Source organism: Cyprinodon variegatus, unplaced genomic scaffold (assembly GCF_000732505.1).
Source record: "Cyprinodon variegatus isolate N-32 unplaced genomic scaffold, C_variegatus-1.0 Scaffold537, whole genome shotgun sequence".
NCBI classification, from domain to species: Eukaryota; Metazoa; Chordata; class Actinopteri; order Cyprinodontiformes; family Cyprinodontidae; genus Cyprinodon; species Cyprinodon variegatus.
The window spans coordinates 317,901-334,245 of NW_015150990.1; the positions used below are offsets into that span (position 1 = coordinate 317,901).

General features: G+C 39.4%; 1 protein-coding gene across 9 annotated transcripts in view; it reads left to right on the plus strand.

The window, feature by feature from the left end:
* The window catches only part of LOC107095319 (forkhead box protein P2-like), a 117,653-nt gene that overhangs the window by 91,121 nt on the left and 10,187 nt on the right, over nucleotides 1–16,345 (plus strand). For 8 of the 9 annotated variants that reach the window (XM_015391353.1, XM_015391354.1, XM_015391358.1 and 5 more), the window contains 6 exons: nucleotides 7,417–7,504; nucleotides 8,912–8,995; nucleotides 12,234–12,444; nucleotides 13,430–13,533; nucleotides 13,644–13,745; nucleotides 15,907–16,028. In XM_015391353.1, the coding sequence (XP_015246839.1) occupies nucleotides 7,417–7,504; nucleotides 8,912–8,995; nucleotides 12,234–12,444; nucleotides 13,430–13,533; nucleotides 13,644–13,745; nucleotides 15,907–16,028 (711 nt within the window). The remainder of the gene's footprint in view (nucleotides 1–7,416; nucleotides 7,505–8,911; nucleotides 8,996–12,233; nucleotides 12,445–13,429; nucleotides 13,534–13,643; nucleotides 13,746–15,906; nucleotides 16,029–16,345) is intronic. The other variant, XM_015391357.1, reaches the window with a different exon arrangement.

A 16,345-nucleotide genomic window follows, 5' to 3' on the forward strand; every position in this document is an offset into this window, starting at 1 on the left:
GATTTGGGTCAAGCATTTACTAATTCTACAGCATCTTGTGAATTACAGCTCGGAGGAGTATCTGTGGATTGATATTATTCCAATAAACAGTGTTTTCAAGTCTTTTCAAAGAGACTTCGAGGCAGTAGATTAGGCCTCGTTTTCACACGCTGTCAAGGCAAATAAAGTTTAAAGGTCTATAATTGACTGCATTGTTTTTGAACAAAATGGGCATGAATAGATATTATAGCTGCTGTGTAAGAAGCGTTTGGTTATATTCTCTGGGATATGTGTGTTATAAATGTCAGAACCGGTAGCTGTTTTTTTTTTTTTTTTTTGCATTTAGTGACGTTAAAGACACTGTTTGATCTTATGTGACAGAATTAGACTACTACAAGGTACTAGGTAGTTGTAGGGTGGCATTGAATTTATGCATTTGTAAAGATTTCACAGACACATATTTAGAACTGCAGATCTGGGAAGTTTTATTGTGTTCAAATGGATTTCTACAAACTAGTGCTGCTGCTGGTTGCTGCACCAGTTTTTATTTTGTTTCGTATTTGGCTTTGTTTTTCTTGGTGGAAAGAATCCTTTACCACATGTCAACCAAAGCATAATGCTTCCACCACCATGTTTCAGATGCAATGATTTCCACTGCAGAGTTTGGCAGAAATGTTACATTTTTGTGCCACATCGGAGAAGAACTCCTTCAACCTCAAATTTCTCAATGCAACCCGCAGAGTTGGTTTTCTTGCTACTTTCCTTCAGAGAATTGCTCTCTTCTTACAAGGTTTCCATAAATACCACATTTGTGGAGTATGCTTCTAGTAGCTGTTCTGTTTTCAAATTCTCCCACCTGAGTCAGAATTACCTTCTCCTTCCCTGACTTGTTAATTAAGGAGAACATCCTTGCGTTGGTAGACTTAATGTTGCTTTTCTTGGATTTTATTTAGAGGTAACATAGGATGAATACCTTATACATTTGTTTTTCATTAACCTCAACGGGCTGCAATAAATGACACACATCAAAACCTGAACAAAATCAAATATTTTTTGTGGTTAGAATCCGATAAAATGTTAAATGATATCTATATAATGAAAGTGGTAAAAGTTATTTAGAATGTGATGCACAGTTCAAGACTACACATCCTGTAGTTCTGGTAGAACGGTTTGCCTTGAAGCTTTGGGGAAAGATGTACCTGTGATTCTGCAAGACAGTGAAGGATTAGCAGGTTTTCTGATATCATATCCAATCACCTAAGCGCACTCACTAAATAGAAAGCTTCACTCTATCTTTTGGCAATGTATGCTCTGTTCACACGCAAACACACGCTAGTCTGTGTGCTTTAAGGATACTCTGTGTAGGTAGCTTAGTTGGTCACTTTATCCATGACTAGAGATGCACAGTGTAAAAGATGCATGTTTATGCTGGATACAGTAAGCTGATAAGCTTCTATGAAACAACACATGCTTGTGAAGTCAAACCAGAGGAGCCAGGAAGACAAGCGGAGAGAAAACACTGATTTCAAAGTAAAAACAGGTGAGCAGATCGACAGACAGTTTTGTAAGAATATTTTGCAGAACATTGCCTGTTACAGAATCGCAACACTTGGCTGAGTCGCATACACAAACCATGCTATAACCCAGCGAGCGCAAGAAAACAGAAGGCAACAAAGAAGGCAGGCTTGTCATTAGAACAAAGATGGCGGCTCGGTGCCATGCCTTGGAGCAGTCATTGTAGATGTCAGAGGGAGTCCTTTTATGTTTCCAGAGATGCCATTTGACACACACACACACACTGATCTGCACACACACACACACACAGGCACAGTTTAAACGGGGGTTACATAAAGCGGATGTCAGATTTAGATGACAGCTAAGATGTTGGTACTTTAGTGGAAGGTGCGGGGGGGTTCGTTTGTTGGGAAGGGGTTGGGGACAGACCCAAGTTGTTGCTCGCTGCAGGAGCTCAGCTCAGCAGCAGTGACACCTTTAGTCATCTATTGTTTTGTTGCATGAAGAAACTTGTCAAGATCAGCATTTAACGGCTCCACGGTGCACTTTAAAGTGTCTCACCTGCAAAAGGTAGCCGCGAGGTAGCATGGCACCCCGAATTAGCTCTGTGAAGTTCAAAATGAAATAATATCCATGGGAATGTTTCTTGAGCGACTGGGTTTTTTTTTGGTTTGTGGTTCTATTTGTGTTAATATACGACAAAGAGGGCTGAGACACATGAAGGCGTTAAGGCTATGTGCAAGACTTGTGTTTGTGAGCAGCCTTTGGTAAAAATAAAAGGACACAAATGGAGTTGAAAAGATCAGCATAATAAATGTGAAACTGAACGAAAAGGATACATGGTGTTCTGATGTTACCTTAAAAATAACATTCGGTCCAGCCTCAAATTCTTTGTGGTTTTTAGCTACGTCCATCTTATTTTTCAGAGTTATACAGGAAAGAAATGTTTATTACATTGATTGAGGCCTCAATGGAATGAATCTTGGCAAAATTAATTGTGTCCTAGAGTTTAAAGGTCACATATTATCCAATGAAATAGCTATGACCATTTGAACCTAATAGCAATTGTATTATCACATGAGCTACCAATGATATCGTCATTGTATACATTTTTCTAATAGCATCTATCTCTAGTTCTGTGATACGATTTGATAAAATACAAGACAATAAAATTATACATCACTGTATTTGAAAGGGAAAGTTCTTTCCTTAAAAGAAGGAAAAATCGCCTCCCACCACTCTCCAATGTTCTGTCACCGTTCTGCTCTCCTTATTAGTGGCACTGAGGCAGGCTCTGTGTTAAAATGGCAAGCTCAGCCACTAACCTGAACGCTGGTGTCTGTAACCCGCTACTAATTAAACCCACAAGGCTGTAACCAAATGTCTCTGTCTTTATATAATGTACACATATGCACATTGTCGAGACAGGCATTTACTTAAGCAGGTCCCCAGCCCTTCATGGTGAAGCCATGCTCCACCCTACGAGGACCTTTAAAAGACAGGGCACTATCGCCAAATGGTGACAGTGTCCACAAAAGACACTGTGTGTAAACAGGCAGTGTTTTAATGCATTCATTAAAAAGTATGCTACTGAATTGCTTTTAGTGTGTCATGTACGCACAGTTAGGGGCAGAGTTTTCTCTGATGGGCCTTCATAGCCCCTGATAATACACACAGACAATTAGCAGAAGTGTACACTGTATATACGCTGGCTTGAGTAGATTTATTATTGGGCCCTAGGTGGACGTTGATGGCCTATACATATTCATGTTTGTAGCTACGGGGTAAAACCCTTCGAGATCTTTAAGACAAGCTGCATGTTCTAATATTGCAGGAAGTCTTACTTGGGGTTTAACAACAAAGGTTGTGGCCACATCTTCCAGTCTACATCATATTTCCCAATTGCCCATCATCCACAAAAAAAAAAAAGAAAAACGTGTTTAAAAAAAATATATATATATATATATTTTTTGAAAGGCTGGTTGCTTTCCTATTTCAGCCTGTTTTATAGTTGCCATGACCCAGATGACTGCGAATTTACACAGGCATGTTTTTTTTTTTCGTGTTTTATTTTTCTTTACCTATTAATTTATAGCTCATGTGAATCAATATTTTGTTTATTTAAGAGTATTGGAGTCAGGAGGGCTGAATATAAATGCAAACAACACTATTCCAAGTCTTTTTTTCTTGTTTTTTTACTGTCATCTTATGGTGTTTGATGTTTTTTTTACGACTTTTTTTCCTCTAAGAAAGGCACATTTTAAAATGATTTATTTAAGGTTATCAGAGTGAAAGTTTATTCTACATTCTTTTCTGAAATTAAAGGGTGTCTGTCTAATCTACGTATCTTTTTACTGTCATAGTGAACATTTTTTTCTTGTTAATTGAAAGCAATCAGGAAAAGTTTTACCCAAAGTCACCAGAGTCATGCTGGCTGAGAGTAAATGTACATCACACTTTTTTGAAAGCTATATATCATTTACATCCCACTATAAAATCACACCTGATCTGTTGTTACACATAAAAAAAAACGTAAATAGATTGAACATTTAGGTGAAAAACTGGGGATTAAGATTATATTTGCTGTTTAGACAGGTTAGAAACATAAAACAGTCTCTTTACTCCTCATTTCAATACCTAGGATTTTCTTTTGTCATTTTTTTATATGTTCTGGGTGCCAGCCCACCCCCTTCTCCTCCATTTCTGTCTTTGTTTGGCATTATTAATGCTCAGCAGAACATGCACCATTTGAATATTTTATAAATGCACGTAGTAATCTTCCTGTAATCGCCTTGCTAACTGGCCAGCAGTGAAATTGAATGTATGAAGCTCTAACTGTCTGCAGGACCGCCGTGAGGCCTCACACACAAACACATGCACGCTTAACTCAACGTAGCTGCTTGTCGATGAGACGTGGGCTCGATAAAGATTTTGCACATCTTTTCCTTTTTTTTTGCTCTTGTTTTGTAATGAGGTATCTTCAGGGACAGCGAGCAGCCATCTCTGTGCTTTTGAAGCAGCTGTAATTCATGACACACACCATACATCAAGTGCATAAGATAGCATTATGGGCAGTGAAATGAAAAGGGTATTTGCAACATTAGTTCCCTCATCCTGCGAGGGACGTGATTAAATGATTAATGAAATGCCCCCCTTTTTTTTGCATGCGTGTTCTGAAACAGCAATTAGGCACAGGGCTGTGGAAATCAACCAGCGCTGTCCCTCATGCATTTCTCTCCCCACCTCTCCCTGTTTTTCTTCTTTTTTTTATACTACCTCATTCTTGATTTATAATAAAACCTTTCAGAGCATTAGACCTGAAATGGCTTGGAAAGCAAAGGTAGGGACGAGATGAAACGCTTCAAAATGTGTTCAGTCTTAATTGAAAGGTACAGGACTATTGTGATTACGAATGTTCTGCTCAGCTTCTGATTGACAGGCCAAGAGAAAGCAGCTCAATGAGTTGTCTTGTTTTGTGCTTTGCAGATAAACAGGACGCGAATAGGGGGCGTGCAGTGAAAAATATGTGGTGGAAGTGTGTGTTGGTGATAATGTAAGCAAGTGTGTGTTCTCAGATAAAGTGAAAGCCACAGAGGAAGAGATTTTGTACTGTCTCTAATGCACTGGAGGCTGTGCTGTAAATGATCATTGAAGGGTCTGCAAGCTAACCTATAATTACTGCAGATAAAGTGGCAGCTCTGGCATTTCATAAGCATGTCTCCTCAAAGCTTTCTTTGTGAGTTTGTCTCCAATGATCATTTAGATAGAGGCTCATTACCCAGCATCACAACACTTTAGGAACCCTTTTTCAACTACATATTTGTGCTACTGCGTATGTGTGTCTGGAATAAAGGTCTATCTTAATGGTTGAGCTTTTTGTGTCCTACAGATGAAATCCAATCGAGACAAAAACCTTCATTGACTGTTATGGCTGTCTGGCTGCCCTTTTTCTTTCTAATGAGGCGAACATACCAGATATACTTAATATGTCTGTGGCAAGATAATGCACCTTCAAGTTAAGAGCCACCTTTGTGTGTCAAATGTTGCTGGTGTTAAATTGTGTGTATTGTTTTCAATAAATTAGGGAGACAAAGCCATTCTGCTGGGCCCGCACGTTTTATTCTTAGAAGAAAGCAGCGCTCAGGGTGGCGCTGACACCTCCTCCACCACCACCACCATCTAAACTGGCGCAGAACTATTGTCATGTTAAAGATGGTGCCTCACACCCTCATGTTCCTGCTAATTACTTTATTTCAGATGGGAACAATGGTTTCTAACTGGGATCTCATAGATAGTTGTCTGTGTATAGAAATTATCATAAAAACAAAAGTTGATACTGTAATTACTATCCATCACAATTTTCATCAAGGTAAACCAAGTCATGTAAGTTTTAACTCATGGTGCTTTCTAAAGCCGTTTTCCCACTGAAAAAAACAGGTTTAAATGTGTTTTTTAAACATGGATCAACCCGCTAACAGTTTTCATTTGGTTCCCTTCCCACTGGCAAAAAAAATGTGGGGTCTAACTTAAAGCTGGCAAGCTGCATGACCTATGTCCCCCCATGGCTATGTGAAACCATCATGCTGAGTGAGCCCAGGTGATGTCACCATTGTTAAATCAGAAGTGGCTGGCGCGTTGTGTTGACGTTGGTACGTTGCATTCAGTTGCGTCACGTAACGGCTCTGGTGTTCCCACAGCATGCCGATCACAGCCGAGACAATTTTACGCGGGACGTTTGCCGAGTTGTTTGACCCAGGTAGATACGGATCAGAGAGCTGTTCCCACTACCACTAAAAGCCAATTGTTCCCGGGTTTAAACAGGTTTTTCGGTAACACACAACTTTAACACACAAAATTAAAATAATCCAGAAAACAGTAACTGCACAGGAGTAGTATATACACCAAACAGTGAATGAATGAATGGATAGAGTAATCAAGTAATTGGGAGCAGGTGTGAACAGGAATAGCTAGAAGGGAGCTAAAGTGAAAGGTGAGGGTCTCTTGGGGGCGACAGAGAGTAACCAGGGAATACAACATGGCTTAAGTATAACTTAAAAAGAACCTAAATAAATGCTAAAGAGGAATTAAACTGATGACTGGAAAATACAGAATAACCAAAGGAAAAACTAGAGGATAAGGAAAGGGCTGGAGATAACTTAAAATAACTATGATGCTATGGAAACAAAACCTTAAGATAACTGTAACAATGAATGGCAAAATAAAACGAAGGCAAAGGCTAAAGGATTCTGAATAGAAAATAACTGAAAAAACATCAAAAAGAAACTAGGATGTAATTAAAAAATATATACTACATTGTCACAGCAAACACAGACCAACATAAGTCAACGCCTAACAAAAAACGCAAAGTTAATGGTACCAAAAACCCTGAGCAGCAGATCATTGCATTATTATTATTATCAACATACAGTCTAACAAGGTTTAAAGCAATCTCAGCATTACTCTGTGAATGCCTTAGTGAATTTGTGAATAAAACAGCGTTTTGAAGACTAGAGGACACATCAGACAGGTAAGGGGTAAAATTGCAGGGCAGCTTTGAAGCAATATTGGGATGCATAACAATATCCCTCTAAATCAAGTGTGATGAAAAAGTGAGAGTATTCATCACTTTAAATACACAATCTCAACGGTGAAGCTTGGTGGTGAAAGCAGTGTGCTATGGGGATACCTTTCTACAGCAGCAGAAGGGAAGATGGCGCTAAATGGGCTCTACTGAAAGAAAAGCCATCAAAGAGATTTGACCAGCCAGGAGTTTGCCTTCCAACAGATCAGTGATCCCATAGCTACAATTAATTAATTTAAATTAAACCATAATTATGCATCAAAATAATACAATAATGAAATTTGTCTCTTTAAAAGTAATATCACTGTGAGATTAACATATGTATCTATTTGTCCTTCCAGGCACCTAAACAGTGAACACGCTCTCGATGACAGAAGCACAGCCCAGTGTAGAGTCCAGATGCAAGTCGTACAGCAGCTTGAAATACAAGTAAGTTTCTTTTTTAAGCAGAAAAGTGCCAAGACTACATCACAGCAAATAGTGTTTTCACCACTAGAATTTTTAGTCATGGCTTCAGCAGTCAAAAGTTTATTTAGTAAAACTTGCACAGGTAGGAGAAAGACCACATTGTGTTTTTTTTTTTATACTTCCAGACAAGCAGGACCTGCTGAATTCAACAAAGCCGCTAAACAAAGGAATCCTCAGGCCTTACAACGAAAGCCATTATGGCTGTTTTAATTGAATTAAGCTCATGCTTTATTTTCTCCTCTGCTTCCGTTTTTTTTTCCTCCTTTTTCTTTCCAATTAATAGCAAGCGCATCTCTCCCAGTCTGCTGTGTTAATTAACTGCACTTTGCACCTGAAGAAAGCTCAAAAGGAGGGAACTATTTTCAGTAGGTGGAGCGTGACCTTATTAAGAAGTCATGTTGGATAGATAATGAGAGCGCTGATTGAGTGACATTATTACTCAGCACTGCAGATGAGCGGCGCTCTGGCTTTTGAAACAAATAAAGAAGGAGGCGAACAAATGTTTTGGGACCCCTGGTAAAAATGTCCAATCAAAAAAAAAAAAAAAGGCCCAATAAAATCACTTTTTGCTGCTGTACTATAATCTTACACAAAAAAAGAATTGAAGAAGAATTCACTTTAATTTTTATTTGAATATTCTGATTCAATGTAAAACTTTGAATCCCAAATGTGCTTCAAGATCTTCAAAAATTTTATTGAGCACTTTGATTTCTGAATTTATATTTAATCACAACTCTTAGAGGTTCTAAAAGAAAATAACTTAGAATAAAAGAAACAATGTACATTTCAGTTTCAAATATCTTTGCAAAATTCTACTGTCCCAATATGATTGCTTCTTGTTCTTTCTACACTCCCCTCTTTTCCTCCTTTTCCTTCAGTCCTGAGCTCCATCATCTCAGTTTCTTTCCAACACAAGACCCATCACTTGTAATGAGGCCCAGCTCTGTGTATGTCAGTGTTATTAAGGGGCGGTAGGGTTTCAGCCTTTCTCAAGGTCCAGTCCCTGTCACTCCACCTGAATTAGATTGATGATGAGCACCGGCTGGGGCCACTAACTGGACCAGAGAGGCGGGGCTGCCTGGCACCCCGTTTGGGAGACCCCTTCACCTCTCGGCAGCTGCTAGATGCACTGCATCCCCCTAACAGTGTCCACAGGACTTTGAGCAGACACTCAGGACCACCTAATTTATGGCCCAACCAGCTTGTTACTGTCAAAGCCTTCACTGACCTAAATTCGGATATTGACAAAAACATGAAAATGCTATTTGTTTTGCCTGACCTGTCTCTGTTCATCCTTTCCTTCCTCCGTCTTTCCTTTCCTCTTTAATCCACACTAATGCACTCTCTCTTCTCCTTCTCTCTTAACAGCTTTCTAAAGAACGCGAGCGTCTTCAGGCAATGATGACCCACTTGCACATGCGGCCCTCAGAGCCAAAGTCATCTCCCAAACCAGTGAGTGCATATTGCTCTGCCTCCCGTAAACACGCTCGCCTCCGATGGCAGAAAATGAACAGTTTAAGCGTGCGACAGAAGATGAAAGGGAGGCGAATGGGATTTGTAATACACAGTTACATGTGCTCCTTATCACTTATTGTGGATTGTGAGAGGACAATAGAGTTTGGAAGTGTATTAGATGGCGGAGCGACGGAGTCCTCGGCTAAAACGGTGGGGGTCATTTCTTTGTGATAGCTATAATAGGCCAAAACAACCTGTTGGCTGCTGGTGATTGTTTGGCTCGGTGGCCGTAGAAGCGCTCAGAAGTGGAATGAGAGGGGAGAAGATGTGTCATTTTGACAACAAACAGCAGAAAATAACAGCTCAGTGGTAAAGACTGTGGGATGTTGACACGAAGCTAAAATTGACCACAGAGAAAATAAGAAAAAATGATTGCGGTCTGAATTTTGTTCTCTCTCTAAACTGATCGCTTATGAAAGGAACTCCTCTAGTGATATTTGAATTTCATATCCCAATTATGCATTTTGGAAAACATTACACCCCCCTTTTTGTAATTTAATGAAATTTTGAAATATTAGACATCAAAACATTGTTAACGAGGTTTTTTTCTGCTGCTTAGTAAGTGCCTTGTTTCAAAAGAATCATTTTCCCAATCACCTCTCATCATAGAAAGTAGATAATCACAAGATAGGATAATTATTCCATAATTCCACAAGAAATCAAACTCTCTTCATTATTCCCAGTCTCTCTCTATGTAGGCCTTATTTTACATCTTTAAAACTACAGCAGCTTGCCTCCATCTCATCAAATAAAGAATTTCCAGCCTATAATCCAGGCCTGAATATGAATGAATGATGCTAATGAAGTATTGCATTACATAAAGCTCACATGAAAGAGCAGCTAATTGCATTTGATGGTGGGGGGTAATTCAGACAGAATTCCTAAACGAACAGTTAAGTCATTAGGATTTTTTTTTTTCTCCTAAGACCTCCATAACTTTTTAAAATCTGACAAGATAAAGATTTGTTTTGGTGGGATTTGGGTAAGTTGGAAAAGATACCAGAAGCTTTTGCATAATATAAATGATCATGTGTCAATAGATAGAAATGTAGTGTATTCATATGGATTTCAGTGTACTTTAATTGGATATCATGATGCAGAGGCACTTATTTGGTAGTATAAATGGGAAGAAGAAGAAAAAGGTTTTAAAAAATGAGATAAGGAAAGCATTAATCAGAGAAGCAGCTGGGGAATTCATGGTTACTTTGGAGGAGCTGCATATATCCACAGCTAAGGAGTAAAATCTGTCTGAGAGGACAGTTGTATAAAATCCTTTATCTGTTTAGTTCCACTTCAAATGTGCTGCTTGTGTTATGCTACTTTAGCTGTAGTTATAAAAAACACAGTCTAAATTATCTTAGCCCATCTCTGTAGGAGCTCATTATCGCTGCGTCAGTGCATAATCATCCTCTGTAAGTCTCTTCATAGCTAGAGTCCCTCTTACTTGACATTTTATCATATTTATCAACACGAGAACGAATTACCACCAATGTCTTCCCCCTCTGCTTTGTCCATCCATCTCCAAGTTCCTTTGGCTCCCACACTGCTTTCCATCTTTCAAGTCGCCTTCGATTCAGAAATCTTACTGTGAATGCATTCCACTCCTAGGCTCACAATTAAGGCAATTTAGTTTGAATATGTAACAACGTCATTACCATTCCAGCTAAATTAGCGCAGGGACTAAAGGTCACTTAGGAATTTTCCAGTCGGTTAGAGCCTCTCACATGAGATTTGGGAAGCAAATGCAGGAGTGGTGGAAAATCTGGACTATTAATGTGAGCAGCGCTGGCACACTTTGGGTTGGATGGGACTTTGATTCACCGAAAAATGTGTTTATGTCTTGACTGACCGTGGCTGTCCATCCAGGATTTCTTTTTGTGTGGAGGAACTCGGACTTTCTAAACTTCTCTCTACCCTAAAAGTCACTTTGAATTTGCGGTTTTAAACTCTCTAAGTTGTTGACTTTAAGTTCCATCAGTTAAAGTGTTGGTGTGCCAGTAAATTTAAAATGCCATACTACCAAGCACTGCATTTAATAAAATTAGACTCTTCATGTGCAAATCCTTTTGCATCAGTATTTTATGACTTCAGAGTTTGTGGGTTTATTCTGACCAAGAGGTAATTCTCTAAATCCTCACATCAAAGCAGTCCGGAAATTTGCTGTTTGCCAGTAAAGACGTTGAAACTTTGCCATAGAGAAGTACTTTTTTTTTATTCATTCATTAACGTATTCTTATATTGACCTTAAATTTTTAACGCTATTGTATTATCAAATTAGGGTCTTATCTCAAAATGCATCCTGTAACCAAACAAAAGGAAACAGTCTGGCAGATAAGAGACTAGAAGACTCTTAATACATGACTTCCATCTAAACAGTTGTATGTTCGCTCCGGATCATTAAGATAATTGTTCTTCTGAAAGGTCAAGATTCACCTTAGCTTGGGTTTAACGACTTTCTCTGCAAAGCACAATATGTGCATGAAGACCAAACATGTCTATGCTGGTTTCATCTGATTGAGGCATTCTTCAATGCCTCTAGCCACACTAATACTGGGATTGAATTACATGTTGGTTTTAAGCATAAAAAATGCTTGAATACTTTTGTAAGGCAAGGATTGTTGAAGTCAGCTGTGCTTCTCAGGATGCACTTATGTGCCAAGACTGTTCAGCTATGCAAACATATATCTGTCAATATCAGTAAGCTTATATCCATAATTGGACCAGAGTTAGATTAACCATTTTGGCACAGTCACAACACCAGTGAGAGTTTTAGGGGCTAACTCTCTACTGTTTAAGAATGATGAGAGTTTGTAGTGGAGAAAGATAGCCACGGAGGGAGTGTGAGAGAGAGGCAGGCTGTGATAAATAGAGAGATAAAGAGAGATGGGGCTGGGATAACACGGAGGCTGATCGTTGGATAATCTTGAACAGCGTGCTCTAATTAGAATTCTTATGATACAATTTGGTGGTGGTAATTAGTGGAGATGGGCTGGCTCCTCTCCACGAGCCTTGTTAGTGGAAACACAGCTGTGTTAGAGAGGAGCAGTGCAGACGCTCCAATCTGTCAGAGAAACCACAAAATGATGCCTTCCGCCTCCTCCTTAACCCACATGTGTATGTATCTCTTTCCCACATCATGAGTCATGACTCAGATTTTGTCTTCCTCGCGCTGTAGCTCAACTTGGTGTCGAGTGTCACCATGTCGAAGAACCTGCCCTCAGCGTCACCCCCGAACTTACCTCAGACGCCCACCACGCCCACAGCCCCCATCACGCCCATGGCTGCTATGCCCCAGGTGCCATCGGTATTGGGAGGAGCCAACGTCCCCAGCATGGGAGCCATGCGCAGACGCCACTCGGACAAATACTCCATGCCTTTGTCGTCGGGTAGGACCAACTACTCAGCACTGCACGCAACACCAATTCACAAAGAAACCGATAAAATGTATTGTGTCATATATATATATATTTTCACAAAGATCTTCAATATATTGTACAAAAAATGTATCTGACCCACACAAAATGAATGCCATTACAAAGTAGCAATCAAAATAAATACATTTGGAGCTAAAGACATGGTGGTGGAAGCATCATGCAATGGGGATTCTTTAGCAGCTAGTGGAAAGTTGCTGAAGGTTCTGTTAGATTGTGATATAAATGTGAAAAACCTCAAAGGGGAAGAGTATTTTTTTATAGCCTTATTTTTTAGCTTAATAACTGAATTAAATTCCACTTTTTTTGTCATTTTAAATTGGTTTAATTTAAAATTTAATGAATGCTGAAACAGTAAATTATAGTTATGCCTCAACCCTTAGTGCAATTAATAGTTTGAAAACTGAGAATTGCACATTACACATCTTAAATGAACACAATTGCAGTGGTGTGTTAAGAAGTCTGTGAGGTTTATAAAAGCAAGCCTGTATTTAATCACTCTAAATGTAAACGGACAAGAACTTCCGCTACGCATAAATATTGCATGAATGTTAATTAAGTTCAAATAATGGTGGAAAAATACAATATTTATTACATTAAGACATCCCATGTATTAAGGTTTGCATTTTAAACGGCCCGTCTTTGATGTTTATATTTACTCTCTGTGTTTAGTGTGAAGAAGCATAAATTATTCACTTCAACCCTAACTAACTACATGGATCTCATATACCAATGTATAAGCATTTAATATCTCTCACGAGAGAGATTAATTAAAAATGCATTTTGTTAGACATGGAAAGTGCTGATTTGATGTGCCCTCCCTTTCAACCCACCCCTCCCTCTCTGTCCCTCCCCCCCCCCCAACCCCTCCCCATTTTAATTTGATGAAACCTTGAGCTAATTCAGCACCTAAAGGTATGAAATTTGCCAATTATTTCAGGTGGTGACACAGTATTTATTTTTCCAGAGATTGCCCCAAACTACGAGTTTTATAAGAATGCAGACGTCAGGCCGCCATTTACTTACGCAACCCTCATAAGACAGGTGAGTGGGGAGAAAAAAAATGGACTTTTGCCTAATTAGGGTTTAAACAAACTGATCCACCTTTTCTCATCTTTGCCATTCTCAAACCAACATTGATCATTTCATTTCAGGCTATCATGGACTCCGCCGACATGCAGCTAACGCTTAACGAAATCTACAGCTGGTTCACGCGCACATTTGCGTACTTTCGACGCAACGCTGCAACTTGGAAGGTAATCCTCTCAAAGCTCATGTGAAGACAGCCCAGATTTATTTAGTACTCCTCATGTTCCTTCTCCTGAATAGAGCTCATTCTTTTTCTTTTTATTTATTTTTCCACCACGCCGCCTTTTCTGTTTAGAAATGACAGCTGGAAGAATCATTCCCCCCTCACATATCGTTTTCTAATTTGGTGCAATTAATAGCGGAGGCCCGGTGTGGATAGGAGAGGGCTTTGACGCACTAATTATACAGCAGCCACTCCATCATCAGCACCTTTTGTTAAGAGATACACCCCTCCTCCTAGTCCTGAAACCACCTTCCCTCGCATATCAACGGTTAATTGCAAGGAAAGGTGGCTGGTTTGCCTGTTAACCAGCTCTCTGGTAGACATCTTAGCACACAAATGCATAGGAGCGGGGTTAACTAAAGCATGGGGGAGGAAGCGAGAATGGGGATGTCATTGAGGGGTGAACTCTTTATTTACTTACACAAAAGAACCCCATTTGTATGTCGCTACAACTTTATGGTCCTGTCCAGCCTTACAAAGGTGGTGAAAAATGTCTGTCCCGCAGCACGTGCTTTCAGCCAGGAGCGTGTCTGTGTGCTGATAAAGGAAACTAAGCCGAGTCGTCAGTGTTTCATCCCGTGGTCCCCTTGCATGTCATCTGTTTTACCTTTTCTTCAGCCTCAGTGGCTGTACAGAGGAAAAACTCCAGCAGCCAGTCATCAGCATGCAAGATGTGTCACGGCACTAGATTTAGCAAAGTGAATTAATTTGGATTTGGGATGCAAATGAGCAAACGGGTGTGTGATCACGGATTTGAGGGGGCATGCGTTGAGATCGGTGCCCTTTCCTAGATTGTTAGGTACAGTATGCTCCATGTTTTGCTGTGTAACAGTGTTTTGACAAGATGTGTTCTCAGGATTTCTTTTGCACGAGAAGAAATCAAAGCTCCTCCTGTTTAAAACCGGTTTCACTCCTTCTTTCCCAAACAAATCCTATCGTTTCAGCGATTTTAGAAATATCTCCTGGTGATCTATTTACAACTAGAGCTCCACAATTTCCTTTGTAAGCATTAGCAGGATGATCAGCAATGGGCTTGTCATGTGATTAACGGTCCAAATGTGTTTTTTTTTCCTTTTTTTTCGTAAGAATTGAGAGCGAAATAAATGAAAGGTAGTTTAATATCTCAGCGTCGTCTCATCAGCTCAAAAGAGCGATCTGCCCCCCACCCTATCCCACTTTCCCTTTCTCTCTCTCTCCTCTCTCACCCAGAAGCTTATTAGTTCTAACTATATAGCATGCATAATAAAACTGCTCATTTGCTCATTAATATTAAAATTATCATATTCAGAGCCATGGGCATTAAGATCAATCAAATCATGGGATTTTCAGGTCAGATGCAAGATCTGCTTATGAGTTTTTTTTTTTTCTTTTTTTTCTCTTTTTGGAATCCCTTTCTTTTGCAGAAAGAGCTGTACACACCAAGCTAAAGGGAAATGATAAATATTAGAGACATGGATATTAAAGCCGGGGTTATTATTTATAGGGCCTTATGCATTCTTTAATCATACTTATGTCATCATATAATTTTCCTTCTTAAGGTTAGTGTGGTTTTAATTTATGCACAACCTTTTTTAATCCAAGACAATGAATTGAAAACAAACTGAAAAAGGAATATTTGGACCGATTGATGTCTAAGACTCTTTCTAACACACACTTAAATGCTCTTAAATACACATGCGCATCAATGCAAGGCCTTCTAGAAGACTTTTTTTTTTCTTCTTGCAGCTCTGTCATCTTTAAAGCGATGTGTCCATTAAGAGCTCTGCTTTTCTGGAACAGGAAGGGTTACTGACATCACCATTATCAAGGCCGGCATTACCACTTCTGTCACCACCATAAGCCATTCGCTATGCTGATTACCTCCTTTTAGCCTACTTACTCTGATTGATATGTACTGTGTGCAGGACTTGTAAGAGCATTCGCTCTCACTCAATTTTTACTAATTAAATCAATGGTGCGTGAATGTTAAGAATTTTTTTTTTGAAATGTGAAAAAAAAAAATCAATTTTCAAGCCTTTTTTTTTCTCCTTATGATGGATAATGAGTGAATATGATTTGTTTTGCCTCATCTTGTCTGACCTGTGCTTGTCGCTTTTTTTCTACAGAACGCCGTCCGCCACAACCTCAGCCTGCACAAGTGCTTTGTGCGCGTAGAAAACGTGAAGGGGGCGGTGTGGACGGTGGATGAGGTGGAGTACCAGAAACGCAGGTCGCAGAAGATCACAGGGTAAGGCTAGTTTTGGCTTTTAACCATGCAAAAGCAGTTATTTGCCTTTAAATCTTTTTAAATATTGACACAATTTCAATACATTTCAAGTGTTTTTATGAGGCGGACCAAAACATGGTAGCGTAGAATAGTGAAGCAGATTATGATATCACATATTATGAATCTACCACCACCATATTTCTGTTCTGCTCTGTCTTGCCTTCCTTTCAAACATTAAGCGTTGCAAGACCGTTTTCAAGTTTGCCTTGCACCCTATGAGACTTAACAAAATAAAGCCTAGATTTCTTCTTACCATTCTTAAATAAAAGTCAAAGTGT